This window comes from Bos grunniens, chromosome 10, assembly GCF_055505025.1.
Source record: "Bos grunniens cultivar Pamir isolate PY7600 chromosome 10, Bosgru_T2T1.0, whole genome shotgun sequence".
NCBI lineage: Eukaryota > Metazoa > Chordata > Mammalia > Artiodactyla > Bovidae > Bos > Bos grunniens.
Window position 1 is genome coordinate 11,429,183 of NC_141174.1, and position 16,259 is coordinate 11,445,441.

A 16,259-nucleotide genomic window follows, 5' to 3' on the forward strand; every position below is an offset into this window, starting at 1 on the left:
CGCATGGCATGGCTCATAGCTTCATTGAGTTATGCAAGCCCCTTTTCCATGACAAGATTGTGATTTTCTTAGACTTTCCCCTTCTAAAATAGCACTAAAAAATAGTGGGAAAGGGAATCTTCAATCACCAAAAAACCTGATAACGATAAAACCTATTTTTCCCCTTAGAACTTTTCCTTCAAAATATTTGAAGGAAATTTCTCCTCTGATTTTTAACCTTCCACTCCCAATGGTTTCTTTACTTGTTGTCAAGAAATACTTCGTACAGGAGAAATAGATTTGTTCGAATACAATAATTTATTTGATCTAATAAATTAATTCTTACATCCTATTTCAAGTATCTTTATTTTAAGTAAAAATACTTGGACAGCTATGGGTAGGTTCTGAGAGTCTGCAGTTCCCCTAAAAGTGTATGCAAAATTATGTGTGTTGTGTATAGCATTCATTTTCCTGGGGGAAAAAAGTTCTCAAAGTCCAAGACTACAAAAGTAAGAACCGCTGATTTATTAAGACCACCTGAAATTGCATTATAGTGAGAGTGTCTTTATTACTTCTGGAGGCTTTCTTCTCTCTCTACTCGTCTCACCTACCAACTCCCCTTTCAGTATCTTTTTTTTTTTTTAATTTAAATTTATTTAATTGAAGGCTAATTACTTTACAATATTGTATTGGTTTTGCCATACATCAACATGAATCCGCCACGGGTGTACACGTGTTCCCAAACCTGAACCCCCCTCCCACCTCCCTCCCCGTACCATCTCTTTCAGTATCTGAAGCAATTCTTTTCAGGATCTAAGCTTGAGAGTGTGTGGGTGGTGGGAGAGAAGGCAGAGTATTGAACCTGTGGACTGAGCTTTAAGATAAGATTTGTTGAAATGAAAACTGGAGATTAAACAGCAACAATAGAACACTACAAGTCCAGTTCTAGTGAGAGTGAGAGAGGATAGGGAGAATATAAATCAATTTTGGTATAATTGCATATTCGTTCCAGGACATATGCTAGTATTTCTTCATACTCTGGCTTAAATTACCTCTATTCTAATGATAAGAACATGAGAAATATGCAGATATTTTGTTTCAGAACAGGGATTTGCAATAGGCTAATTCTTTTATATGTAGAATTATAGTAACTAATATTGGCTGTCAAAAAAGAAGTCAACTTCAGCCATTTAAATTTCAAAATATATTTCTTAAATTTTAAAAGCAAGGTAGTAAGTTCATAAAGATTAGGAGTAGTTTCTTTTTTTTATATATAGCCTATAATTAAAGCCCAGAACTGCAATTTAGAGGAAGCTTACTAATTGCCAACAATGACCGATATCCTATTAGCTGTTGTTGATTGGCAGATTAAATTATTTAAATTCAGGTTAATGAACTGCATTTCCTGTTTCTCTAATTTTCTCATTTTTTTCAATATATATTCTTTCTTTGAAAGCTATTTCAGTACCATTTTGGAATGGAGTAGGTTATAGACAAACAGATGTAACTAAATTGCATTAAAATAGATTATTTATTGATCTTTATATTTTAATGAATTTGAGATTTTTTTTGTCTCCCCACCATTTGTGTTTTAGCCTTACAGACTAGGCATATGTCAGCTTAGACTGCTGTACGAAATGACTGTAGCCTGGGTGTCTGAAGCAGCAAGCATTTATTTCTCACAGTTGCAGAGGCTGGCAGTTCTAAGATCAGGGCACTGGCAGTTTCGGTTCTTGGTGAAGGACCTCTTCCTGGCTTGTAGATGGCCATGTTCCCATTATGCCTTAGTGTGGCAGAGAGCAGAAAGGGAAGCCCGCGTTCTTGTGTCTCTTCTTAGAAGGGCACTAATGTCCTGAGGACTGTCTCCTCCTGACCTGGTTACCTCCCAAAGGCCATGTATCCAGAGGCCATCACTTTAGGGACTGGGGTTTTCAGCATGTGAACTTTGAAGACACAAACACGTAGTCCATGACAGTACACATTCCTTTTAAAATCCTGTAACAAATATTTAAATAAAATGAAGGTACTAATACATAAATCATATGAGTTTTATCTTTCCTGAACACTGAGCTATGAATTAAAACAGAATTTAATTCAGTTGTACCATTTTGGCATCATATGAAATCACTGATTGCAAACCAGCTGTATGTGTGCTTTTAAAATATGCTAATTCTAAGTAACATGAGCCCCATAAATACATGGTATGGGGACAACTTAAGGCCCAAATGGTGGCTGTAAATATTTTCAGCCTTCCAAGATGGTTCATATAAATGTAGCACTACCCAAAGACTGTCTAATGAGGTTCTGTTCAATCTGCAAAGGATGATAAAGCTTTGCTGAATGGTTTTGTCCCAGATGTACTGTGAATAAGATGCTTGGTAACAACAGATCAAAGCCCCCTAGAGGCACTATATGCATTTATTACGAGCTACTCAAATGTGACAGTACCCAAGTCACCAATAAAATAACCATTATTTTATGAAAATTATGGGGGCGACGGTGAGGTTCTCTCAACTATGCCAACAAAATGCAATTAAACAGATTATACTGCTAAAAACAGTCTGCTTTGGGCTGCTTTTGCATAATATTAATATATTCATTTAACTTGTGCCCACACAGCCAGATGTTTAAAGGGGCAGAAATGTCCAACCTAGTTTCCCAGTCTGAATGTTGAAGGCTGGGTTACAGAAATCCTCAAAGGCAAGGCCTCTGTGTTAGGTGAGGCTGGGAGAATCTGGGGCAGGGGAGGGCGAGGTTAAGCTTCTAAGGGTCGTGGGTCCCTGTCAGTGTCTGCAGGGTCTCAGAGATCTGAGCTCAGTGGCTGTCTGCACCATTTTCCCTCCTTACCCTCTAGCACAAATGATTAATTTAATTAAACAAGAGAGAGATCCAGATTTTGTATTATCTTCTTCAATTGCTTAAAATGAAAGAATAGAAAAACGGCCTTCATCCTCATAAAAATGATGGCTTTGCAATTCTTTGAATTTTCAGACTCTCCTTTCAAATTCAGCTTTAAAAAAAAAATAACTTTTTGTGTATAGCTGTTTAGCTCTGGGAACAGTTGAGAGCACAGCTGTTGGACTGAGAATGAAACCATTCTTAATCATTTAGCTTTTAAAGCAATATTATCAATGACCCACATGTCTATGAATCCTTCTAAGATACTATAAGTAACGAAGACCCACCTGGGTTCAGGACTGCCTGCATGTAACCTATCATTCTTATTTTTCCTGCCTTGTTTCAGTTAACCGTGTACTTATTAATTGTAGTTGGTGATGTCACTCTCATGTCTGAACTGGATTTCCTGTGACAGCGCACTTTGTGCTGTATACCTAACCGAGAGCAAGTGGATGTGCTAAATTTTTTTGCTATATCACTGCTATTGTCTGGTTGTGGCTCATGTGTTCAGATCTATCAAATAGCTATATTTTATTAAATAGACATAATTTTACCAATGCAGAAGTCTTAAACTCTATTTCGTTTCGTAACTAAGCCTGAATTTATGGTGTTTACGGTTAAATTAAACCTTGTAGTCCTAACGCTAGCAAGATGAGAAAAGTAATTGTTTCATGACTATTTTTCTCTTAAAGAGATTATCCTGAGTAGGAGTTTTCATCTTTTACATGTTAAAAATGTTAATAGAAGATAAATGGAAAAATCTAAAAACTAAACTTGAAATGATATTTTAATGGCTTTGTTTTTATAATTATATATTATGCTTTATTTGCAGGACCGTGTAAATGCCTTAGAAACGGTAAGTTGGGTCATTTTCTTTCTCCTTCTTTCAGAATTACTGCTGGATCCTATGGTGGATTTCAGAGTACTCCCCAAAGGAAGCAGTTCCAGAAAGCATTTCTAAAACTTCATCTAAGATTCAAAGGGAGCAATAAGCTAAACTATACCCGAAAGGTATATAGATACAGACTTTTAAAATGAAAAAAGCATTAAGAAAAAGAAAAATATGTCTAAGTGGTCACTGCGTCTTAAGACAAATGGTGCCAATATATACTAATTTATGGAAAACACAATTAGCTTAAATGTAATTATGTTTGTTTCTATATTTCCCAATCACTAAAAGGACTAGTTGATAAGATACTGAAATTAGGATGCCATTTTATCCTTTGAACTTTTGAAGTGTGGACAATCAATATTTTTGTCCATATTCAAATAATGATAAAAGCTGGTTAGCCTTTTTTTTTTTTTAATTTTACTTGCAGGAATCTGGTGTTAGTAAATTGTTTTTTTAAGGGCACATATGTAAAGGTTGTATGCTTGCAACATTTATTGGAAAATGATTTACGTATTTTTAAAAAGAAAAAAGAGGAGAAAACTTATTGTTTAGCAATAAAGTAATGGTTAGATAAAGTGTGAAATTCTGCCCACCATGACACAATGATTATGGAAAAGGCTTATTATAGAATGTTGCTGCTGCTACTAAGTCGCTTCAGTCATGTCCAACTCTGTGCGACCCCATGGACAGCAGCCCACCAGGCTCTGCCATCCCTGGGATTCTCCAGGCAAGAACAGTGGAGTGGGTTGCCATTTCCTTCTCCAATGCAGAAAAGTGAAAAGTGAAAGGGAAGTCGCTCAGTCGTGTCCGACTCTTCACGACCCCATGGACTGCAGCCTACCAGGCTCCTCTGTCCATGGGATTTTCCAGGCAAGAGTACTGGAGTGGGGTACCATTGCCTTCTCCCTATAGAATGTTAAATGGAAGCAAATATAAGATATAAAATGACATGTGTACTTTCATGATAACATATGGTGATTAGGTGTCTGAAAAAAGAACAGAAGCAAGCGAATCTCATCATGGTGACTTGTTGGAGAAGAACTAGGGCTGTGATACCACTCGATGCTGCAATTTTTAAAAAAAAACATGGTTTTATAAATAAATATTTGCATGATAAAGCCACACGAATTGAAAGAATGGTAAATTATGGTACCATCTACGATGAAATATTGTTCAGCCATAAAGTATCATATGTTCAAAAGTAAATATATACAGAGGGAAATATTTAAAGCTATACAGAGAATGTGATGTAAATACTTGGAAATGTATATTTTGTGTTAAAAACTTTGAAAACACAAAATATTGAATGACGTGGAACTAGTCATTTTTTAAATGTTTTTGATGAGAAGGCAAAACATAAGCTTTTAAAAAATAAGGTTAATAAAGAATGCTGCTGCTGCTAAGTCACATCAGTCATGTCCGACTCTCTGCGACCCCATAGATGGCAACCCACCAGGCTCCTCCATCCCTGGAATTCTCCAGGCAAGAACACTGGAGTGGGTTGCCATTTTCTTCTTCAATGCATGAAAATGAAAACTGAAAGTGAAGTCGCTCAGACCTGTCCGACTCTTAGCGACCCCACGGACTGCAGCCTACCAGGCTCCTCCATCCATGGGATTTTCCTGGCAAGAGTACTGGAGTGGGTCGCCAGTGCCTTCTCCTAATAAAGAATAAAATATTTAATTTGTATGAGGAAAGGAAAGATGCTAATAGAGCACATTTTAGTCCTATGTAAGCAAGTGATTTTGATAGACAGTGTCTAGACTGTAGTGAGTAAATAATCTATTCCTTACTTTTAACTGGGCCATTTGGAAAGTACACTTGATTTTCTCAGTTTTAGTATGATCGCACTGTAAGTGAATAAAATGTTTAGTGTTCCTCTACATATATTTTGCTTACCCTTCGAAAGTATCTTGCCAATAGGATTTGGCTTATAAATCAAATGTTCTTTATAAAAGTATGAACAAAAGCAAAAAGTTTGAGGACCTGGGTGTAGCATAGGAAATGCCACTTACATGTTTAGTGAACCACTTGTTTCTTGATTCCTTCATCTGTAAAAATGAATATAATTAAACTTGTTTTATCAGATTGTTGGGAGAATTAAGAGAAAAATATATGTGAAAATATTTAGGACCAAACAACTGTTAGGTTATATGATTGCTTTTTGTTTCTTTTTGAATCATTTTAATTATACCAATATGTCAACGTACAACATAAAGCCTGTAAAATTTATTAGCATTTGCTGGTCTTTTTTATTTCCATAATCTCTTTACTAACAGAGTGCTATGGTATAAAATCTTAAATGCTTTATTCTAAGGGTTCCTCTAGGAATAAAGGTAAGAATAAAAAGTCATCATGAGAAAAATAAAACTGGTTAAATGAACTAGGTTTTTTTTTTTTTTTTATTTAAACAGTGGCAGTTTTCTCAAGATGGTTTTAATTTGAAATAATTATCATAAGTAAAATGATAAAAATGAAAATGCTCAGTAATAATGTTAATGCTCAAATGTTATGAAATCCTTTGACTTCATATAGCATTATAAGGAGCAGATTTAATATACTTGGTAGACTATTCAACTGGTAAAATATTTTATAGTTCATAAAATCAAATATGCTGGCAGCAGTCTCAAGGCCATTTATTATTCTCTCACAACTCAGCAGTTAAACCTAGAAAAATGCTGGCGGTCTCTCATTTGGTTTAGTTGGTATTAGGGTATGTAAGACATTGAATGTATGATGTGTATTCTGGTGATACAGATCTGCAAAATTTGAAATTTCATTATCCCATTATTGTACTTATATTAAATTAATTTTAAAGGTTCAGTATATATAATTCCTGAAAATAAGAGCAACTTAATTTGGCTTATCACCAATTATCTGTATGCTTAGGTCACAGTTGTTTCTATTTCCCTCCTCTTTTCTTATCCCTCCTTCTTCCTTCTTCACTAGCAAGTAAGTGTCTTGGATTACAAATTACATTTTATTTACAATTCAATCGCCAAGGCCTGCAAAAAATTTCTAACATACAGTTGAAAACCAATAAGCATTTGCAGAATCAGAGAATGAATGTTGAACTGAGTGTGTATAACCCTCACATGGACTGTTCTTAAGAATATAGGTATAGACAGTCCTGATCATTGAGGGGGAAAAGTACCTAGAAGCATATCAATTTATTATTTTTTCTCTAGACTTTCTGATTAGTACCACACTTTATTTGGTGTTTCACGAAACTCCAATGATCTTCATTAAAGTTTAGCATGAGTTTTTCTAGGAAGGAACCACCTTCAGCCAAAGCATAGTTGGTTGGTTACCTAAATAAAGTTAAGTGATTAACCTGAAAGAAATCGTGGTTGAGAGCCTTGAGCCATGGATGGGACTCACTAGTGGATATTTCTTGGGCACTACGGGTATTACGTAGAAAGTAACGAGGAGAAAAGGAAAATGAATTGTGATCAGTTCTCTCAAGGAACTTGCACTCTAACTAAGCACAGAAGTTACTTACATATAAATTAATGATGTAAGATAAATATGCAGTGTCTACAACATGTCAGTGAAACAGTGCATTTTGTAGAAGGCATTACAAAGAAACTATAATTGTAAAATAAATTGACATCATTGCAGTCTAGGTTCTTCATGGAAAAGCATAGCTTTTGTAGATTGAGGTCATGGTGGAGATTAGATTCATCCCTAAAATGGGAAGAATCAGTGGTGTCAGGAAGAAAGCCAGAGAAGACATTGTATATTGGGGATGAAATCAAAGTTTAAAGGCAATAATGAAAACAAGAGTTTGTTAGAGAGATATTTAAAAAAAATTTAAAGGCAAAATCATGAAATCATGACTCTCATAGAAATATAAAATGAACTCATGACAAATGAGTTTAAAAAATGAGAGAATGAGCTAGATGTTACTCACGTAAAGGAACATTCAAAGAGCACTAGAGTACTGCAGTGAATTTAAAATAGAAGCAAAACTGGCTTCTTCCATGGTGGAGGAAGGAAATCAGTTGAACCCCCCTGCAGATAAAATTTATTTCATGTCTGTGTACAAGAATCATTTGCATAGCAAATTATAAATATATCAAACAATGACTTATATAGAGATCCCATTGAATCAAAAACCCAGAAGGATTGGCTAGGCAAAAACTAGTTTTTCATTGAAGATAAGCAGTAACTTTTTGTTCCATTTCAAAGGCTTTCACAGTTGTTTTTTTTTTTTTTCTTATAGACTCATTAGCTATAAAACTTTAAGACAATGATAGACATTTTAGAGTTTTGAAATACAAACCAAGGAGTTTAGATTTGATATCAGGCATACAGGATATTTCAAATCCTCAAAGATGATGCAGTTAAAATGCTGCAGTCAATATGCCAGCAAATTTGAAACACTCAGCAGTGGCCACAGGACTAGAAAAGGTCAGTTTTCATTCTAATCCCAAAGAAAGGCAATCCCAAAGAATGTTCAAACTACTGCACAATTGCACTCATCTCACACACTAGCAAAGTAATGCTCAAAATTCTCAAAGCCAGGCTTCAACAGTACCTGAACCATAAACTTCCAGATGTTCAAGTTGGATTTAGAAAAGGCAGAGGAACCAGAGATCAAATTGCCAACATCCATTGGATCAGCGAAAAAGCAAGAGAGTTCCAGAAAAATATCTACTTCTGGTTTATTGACTATGCCAAAACCTTTGACTGTGTGGAACACAACAAACTGTGGAAAATTCTTAAAGAGATGGAAATATCAGACCACCTGACCTGCCTCCTGAGAAATCTGTATGGAGGTCAAGAAGCAACAGTTAGAACTGGACATGGAATAACAGACTGGTTCCAAGTCAGGAAATGAGTACATCAAGGCTGTATATTGTCACCCTGCTTATTTAACTTATATACAGAGTACATCATGAGAAATGCCAGGCTGAATGAAGCATGAGCTGGAATCAAGATTGCCAGGAGAAAAATCAGTAACCTCAGATATGCAGATGACACCACCCTTATGGCAGAGAGGGAAAAAACTAAAGAGCCTCTTGATGAAAGTGAAAGAGAAGAGTGAAAAAAACTGGCTTAAAACTCAACATTTAATAAATGAAGATCATGGCATCTGGTCCCATCGAAACAGATGGGGAAACAGTGAGAAACTTTATTTGGGGAGGCTCCAAAATCACTGCAGTTGGTGACTGCAGCCATGAAATTAAAAGACGCTTGCTCCTAGGAAGAAAAGTTATGACCAACCTAGATAGCGTATTAAAAAACAGAGACATTACTTTGCCAACAAAGGTCTGTCTAGTCAAAGCTATGGTTTTTCCACTAGTCATGTATGGATGTGAGAGTTGGACTATCAAGAAAGCTGAGTACCGAAGAATTGATGCTTTTGAACTGTATTCAAGAAGTTGGAGAAGTTCAATGTGTTGGAGAAGACTCTTGAGAGTCCCTTGGACAGCAAGGAGATCCAACCAGTCCATCCTAAAGGAAATCAGCCCTGAATATTCATTGTAAGGACTGATGCTGAAGCTGAAACTCCAATACTTTGGCCACCTGATATGCAGAACTGACTCATTTGAAAAGACCCTGTTGCTGGAAAAGATTGAGGGTGGGAGGAGAAGGGGCCTACAGAGGATGAGATGGTTGGATGGCGTCAACAACTTGATGGACATGAGTTTGAGTAAGCTCTGGGAGTTGGTGATAGATAGGGAAGCCTGGCGTGCTGCAGTCCATGGAGTCGCAAAGAGTCAGACACAGCTAAGTGACTGAACTGATCAGGCATACAAGTGGGTTTCTACCTGAGTGCCAGTTCCTACTGATGGGCATAGTACTGACTATTGACACTTTCTGTTGGGAAGGATTCTGGGCTACTCCTTTGGAAAGAATTACTGTGATTGCTGTTCATTCTCTGTCATTGGCATTACAAGGTCTGGAGGTGAGAGTAGGTAACACAGCTATTAAACCTATAGGGAGTGTTAATGGCTTTTAATCGGGGATTGTGCATGGTGAACGTGTGCCCAGCTGGAGTGCAGTAGTGACAGGCTGCAAGTAGGGAAAGGGAAGTGTGTGTGGAGATCGTAGAGCTTTAGGGATGTGCTTGGAACATCAGGAATTGGGACAGTGTGGTGCCAGAAAGGCAGAGTTAAAGTGAGTACCCTTATTTCTAGAAAGGAACTAGCACACTTAGTAAGTGGGAGGTTGAGGGCAAAGAAGAGGTACAGGCAATACAGTTAAGACTCACTTTTGGGAAATGAAAGGGAAGGGGGAAGCAAACTTGGATATATAAAGTCTGTTTTTCATATCACCCCTCAAATCTGTCTTTATTTTCATTTCCATAAATGCCATGATAATTTAGATTCTCATACTTTTGTATTAGTTAGTAATCATGATGTCAGTTAAGAGAAATCCAAAAATAATTATGGGTAAAAGTAAGAGAGAAATTAGTTTCGCTCTTGTGTAACAGTCCAAATATACCGCGTCCATGGCAGGTAGGATGTCAGAAACTCCGGCTTCTTTTGCTGTTTTGCTCTGCCATCTTCAGTATATTCCATTACCCTCCTGATCTAAGATGCCTGGTTCAGCTCCAGTCCTTAGATTTGTGTTGTAACTAGACAAAAGAAAGGGAAAGCATGTGTGTAGCTTGCCTTTAGTGAAAACTAGAATTTGCACATATCATTTCTGTGCAGCAGAATTTAGTGACATAATTATAACTAGTTTTAAGATTCATAAAGAACCAAATAAGCCATCAACTTTTGGAAATTTCAAAGTAAAATTCCAAACAACTCAAAGGTCAAAAAATAAATTATAGTAGAAAAGAAACATGCTCAACTCAGTAGGAATGTGTATAACCTTTGAGTTAAAACCAGACAGAATGCATAAATATGGAAATTAAGAAACTATTCACAAATTAGCATGGATACAAAAATGTTATATACAAAATATTAGCAGAATAAATCCTAGAATGTATGAAAAGGATAATTAATCATAAAACACTGACAAATTACCAATTTATCAATTGAGTTTATTCCAGGACTTGAGTTGGTTTAATATTGGAAAAACCATAGCCTTGACTAGACGAACCTTTGTTGGCAAAGTAATGTCTCTGCTTTTGAATATGCTATCTAGGTTGGTCATAACTTTCCTTCCAAGGAGTAAGCGTCTTTTAATTTCATGGCTGCAGTCACCATCTGCAGTGATTTTGGAGCCCAGAAAAATAAAGTCTGACACTTTTTCCACTGTTTCCCCATCTATTTCCCATGAAGTGGTGGGACCGGATGCCACGATCTTCGTTTTCTGAATGTTGAGCTTTAAGCCAACTTTTTCACTCTCCCCTTTCACTTTCACAGTTTAGTCCAATTGCTCAGTCATGTCTGACTCTTTGCGACCCCATGGACTGCAGCACACCAGGCCTCCCTGTCCATCACCAACTCCCAGAGCTGACTCAAACTCATGTCCATTGAGTTGATAATGCCATCCAACCATCTCATCCTCTGTCGTCCCCTTCTGAGTCTTTTCAAATGAGTCAGTTCTTTGCATCAGGTAGCCAAAGTATTGGAGTTTCAGCTTCAGCATCAGTTCTTGCAATTAATATATTTATATAAGACCTTATTAAAGCTACTGAAATTATGATAGTATAGTCTTGACACAAGAATATATAAATAGGTCAATGTTATCATACAGAGAATCCAAAAACAAGTTTTGTACATAGAAACTTGATGTCTGACACACTGTTCATCACTATCAGGGGAATAAGAGTGAACTTTTTAATAGATGATATGAAACAAATGAAATTGAACCCCTATCTCAGATGCAAAAGTGGTTGAAAGCCTAAATGTGAATGATGAAACTGTAAAACTTTAAAACACAGTATAGTTTACTATCTTCATGATCTTAGGACTTTGGAAGATTTCTAGGAGGAGGGGGGTGCTGAAAATAGAGATGAGAAAGGAAACGACTGATGTGACCACATCAAATTAAGAACTTCCATAAATCAGAAAGACAACATAAAAAGAATTAAAAGCAGTCCACGCTTAGAATTTATTTGTAGCAGAAGATATAACTGACAAGCAGTGTATGTCCAAATCAATTTGTATACAAATCTTATTGCTCAACAAAGCAATTAGAAAAGAATAAACAACTCAGATTTAAAGAAAAAGGGTAAAAGGCATGAGCAAGCATTTCAGTTGAAAAAGAATCATGTAAGAATATATTCAGCTTCATTCGTAATCAAAGAAATACTAATTAAAGCCACAAAAATTGTCATTTTCCTTTATGTATAAGTTTTATGTACTCATTTGTATCTATGACATTTCACCAAAAAGCAAAGAAAACAGAAACATGTTAGCAGTCCTTTTCTTTTTATAGCAAAATGATTAACGCTGTCCTCGACAGTAATTTCAAAGAGAGCTGGTGAGTTAGAACATGGTCTTCCAGCGGCTCACTCCCAGGAGTACACAAAGATGTTTGAAGGGGTAGTCAGACACAAGACACAAGAATGTTTAAGAGAAGCAGTTGTATCCTCAGCTTCTACCTGCACTCTTAAAATAGCTCTGCTTGAGGAGGCCCTCTTACCTTTCATAACCCACCTTCTCCCACTTCACCGAAGAAAGGCTTCCTCCTCCCTTGATGGCAAATGCCCCAGGCTCTTTAGGGTGCCAGAGAAGGGACAATTTATGATTTGGGTGCCTTCATGTCCTCCTTTAATCAAGTTACTAAAGTAAAGCTTCTTGTCCTTCTTGAAGTGAAGTCGCTCAGTCATGTCTGACTCTTTGCAACCCCATGGACTGTAGCCTACCAGGCTCCTCCATCTGACTGTTTGCAACCCCATGGACTGTAGCCTACCAGGCTCCTCCATCTATGGGCTTTTCCAGGCAAGAATACTGGAGTGGATTGCCATTTCTTCCTTCATTTGTCCTTCTTGGTCATGCATACATTTTTGATAAGAACAAAGAGTGGTATTAGATATATGGGCTGTTGAGAATGAGTTGTTCTGAAATTGATGTGTATCGTTGATTGATGTTGGGGCGGAGTAAAGATAGTTTTATTTAATGACCTCACCTTTTCCACCACCCTGCTATAATCAGAGAATGTATAACTCCAGAAAACAAAGCTAAGAAGTGTTGAAAAGAAATCGTTGAAAGCCAGTGTCTTATTTCATCCAGGTGACAGACTCTGGCCTGGCTCCATTCCTTATCCGTCTATCTATCTTAGAATTATGATTGAAAAGTGGGATGGTTGTCACAAGGACACATTAACACAATATGCAGAATTGAAAAATGAAGTCAAATTTTTTTTCTGCCAGAAAGTAAGGCTGAATTGGCTGATTGGTTTGACAGTGAGAACTGGCTTTGCCAGTCTGCAGCTGTAAGGCTTGAATGCAAATATATTTAATACCAAGATAAAATGAATATATTAGAATGTTGTACTGACAGAACGGTATTGAAATTAACAAATTTTTATTTTTTGCATATGTTAAGTTCAATGAAATATTTCTATGTAAAAAAAGAACAGTTGTAGTGATTTGACTAGTCTTGGTAAATAAAGCCTTTTAGATATACTTTCCAGAAACAGAAAGTAAATGACTCTAATAGCTACATTACAGTTCTTTGGCAAGTCAAGTGGTTTCTAATTCTTTGCTTTCAACACATTGAAAGAAGACCTAATCGAGATGGTAGATCATTAAAATTAATTTTTGATGACAGATTGCTATGTAATCTTTGCCATAAAACTAGGAAGGCTTTCAAGAAATTGAGTGACATTGTTATAACACAACTGCTTTCATTCTCACATACTCTTTTATGTGAACAAGATTTCTCTGTGAGTAAACCTATAGGAACAAAAAACAAATAGAAATGAAACCTTGTTTTATCGAAAACAAAATTAGCATTTACCCTTAGATACATCGGCTAATCGAGTACAGGAGAAGGAGGAGTTATATCCATCCCAGTAAGAGATATACATTTGGAAGCCCTAGGGTTTTTAACATTTCACATTTAATTTTTTCTAAGAAATTTTAATATACATAATGTCAAATGTATGATAATTGAATCCATAATAATGTGTAACACTGAGCATTTTGGTCACAGAGAGTTTTAAAAATCAGTTCTCTCTGTATATATGCATTACTGTTACAGAGAAGGATGAAGTGTGTAGGATAACCAAAAGTCCTGGAAGGATAAAGGTATTGTATATTAGGATAAAAATCTGTGAGGAAAAACAGAGTTGAAATCAAAGTGAAAAGAAATCATATAAAATCTGTCTTTTAAAGAGGATGCTATTTAGTTATTTTGTAAATGGATAAGTGGTGGTAAGAAATTAATGAGATGTGAAGGTCACTGGAGGAACTGCTCTGCTGGTCCAGTGATTAAGACTCTTCAGCACTCCCGGTGTAGGGGCCCAGGTTCAACCTCTTGTTAGGGCACTAGATCCCACATGCCTCATCTAAGACCCAGCACAGCCAAATAAATAAATAAGTGTTTTTTTAAAATAAAAATAAAGTTCACTGGACAAGTTAATGTGAGTAATATAAAAGTTTTATTTGAAAATGACAGTATTTACTACATTCCAGAATTTTCATCCTTTACGACTTCCTAAACTTATGAACATTTTGACAGCTTAAAAACGTATGTATGGAAGTAGGTACAAATAAGGGTTATACACAGTTTAAATAATTATTTAGGGAGGATATCATCAAACATTGAAAAGCACTGACTTAGAGCAAATGTGTAATTGTGTAATTGCAATTATCAGTGTTTAATCAACTTCTTAAATCAAAGTTACTTAAAACAATGTAAATTTCCTATAGTTTTAGGATATATTTACACAGAGATAGCATGATTTATAGGATACATCCTAACCTGTAGCTTCTATGGAGAAAAACATGCACAAATTTGCCTATCTGAGAAAAAAATGCAAGACACAGGAAATCTCTTAGAAATATTATTTCTACTTATAAAAATCTATTAGAGCCTTATGCACATCTCCAAAGGATTCATTCAGCCAGTTTTAGTGATACCAGACTTGAACTATGCACACCAGTTGATCTTCAAGATCTTGATGGCCATGAGTACAAGACTTTGCCAGCATGTCTCTGGAAATGACTAAGTGATGCTGTGTACTCTGACTTCACTGGTCTACTGTTGTTAGGAATTTACTTTCAATTTTCTTTCCTTCACACTATGGTGTGTGTGTGCTCACTCAGTCGTGTCTGACTCTTTGAGACCCCATACACTGTAGGCCAGAATTCTGGAGAGTTTTGCCATTTCCTGTTCCAGGGGATCTCCCAACCAGGGATGGAACCTCATCTCTTGTGTCTCCTGCATTGGCAGACAGATTCTTTACCACTAGCACCACCTGGGAAGCCTTCGCACTATGGGTCCAGCACTAACTGTGCTTCAAGCTACTCTACAGGCACATAAGTTGTTGAAGAAGAACCATCATTCTCTGTTAGGACACCAGATTCAGCTTTCAGGCACTTAGGAGTATATGGACCCAATAGAGTTAATGTAGTGTGTCTCGGTTTAGCTCAGGAAATAACTGACTTGAGTATGTAAATGTGGCCAAATAATGGTTAATTATCTGCAATGCCTCTTCTAAGTATTTGTCAGAATCTTGAAGCTGAGTAGGACTTGCCTTTATCTCTTTATAAAGCCAGAACTTGCTGTTTCAGAACCAAAGATCAAGCTAGGTTCAATTTTTGGTTTTGCCAAGGCTATAAGCCTGTCATTGAAGTTGCCTGAAAGGTTCAGTCAAATTGGCTTTACCCCAAATAAAACGCAGTGTGCTCTGTACGGTTTTGACCCAGAATCAGGTGAATCTCAGCAGTTTTGGCCGAGCTACATTGTAAAATTTTGGATTTGTTCGAACTTGACACTTCCTGGGAACCCATTCAAACTGAAACCGGAAAAAGGTTTTGCACAAACCCTGTCCTAGCCCGTTCTGCCAAGTTTCCCACTGCTCTAATGTTCGTCTACCTTCTGTATATTCGCATCGAGGGCAAACGGAAATATCCTCATGAATCTCTCATGAGGGATCTTGGTTGAAACAATCTAGACATTCTCCTTTCGCCACCTTGTCCCCAAACACAGAGCCCGTATTATGCATTAGTATTAAAATGTGTATGTTTTCCAATAATGGGGTCAGCATCAAAGGGTTAAATTTCAAAAACATGACTGTGCTTATGTTCAAATAAAGAAAGTGCTGCTGAAACAAGTGGGCTGTTTTATACAGAGTTGCAAACCTTGTGGCAAAAGGTGATGACCAATTTAAAAGTCTAAGACTTCCTTCAGTCTGCAGAAATGGTTTCTCATAGCCCTGTCAAACTTTTCATAAATGCAGTGACATAGGAAAAGTATCACTGAGAAATTACATAATGAATGCAGCTTCACCAGCAGATGAATTTAGGATTATTGAATTGCTCAGTGTTTAGAGGTCAGACTGACAGCTTCATAGTTGGTGCTGAGAAGTAGTCAGGATGCCCAGCTGCTTGCTTGGAAATGTGTTTTATAGTCCT

General features: G+C 36.6%; 1 protein-coding gene across 40 annotated transcripts in view; it reads left to right on the forward strand.

Annotated features, from left to right (window-relative positions):
• The window catches only part of CEP128 (centrosomal protein 128), a 481,052-nt gene that overhangs the window by 407,489 nt on the left and 57,304 nt on the right, over positions 1 to 16,259 (forward strand). For 39 of the 40 annotated variants that reach the window (XM_086319370.1, XM_086319373.1, XM_086319382.1 and 36 more), the window contains one exon: positions 3,710 to 3,733. The exons of the other annotated variant lie outside the window; for it this stretch is intronic. In XM_086319370.1, the coding sequence (XP_086175496.1) occupies positions 3,710 to 3,733 (24 nt within the window). The remainder of the gene's footprint in view (positions 1 to 3,709; positions 3,734 to 16,259) is intronic. 40 annotated transcript variants of the gene reach the window in all.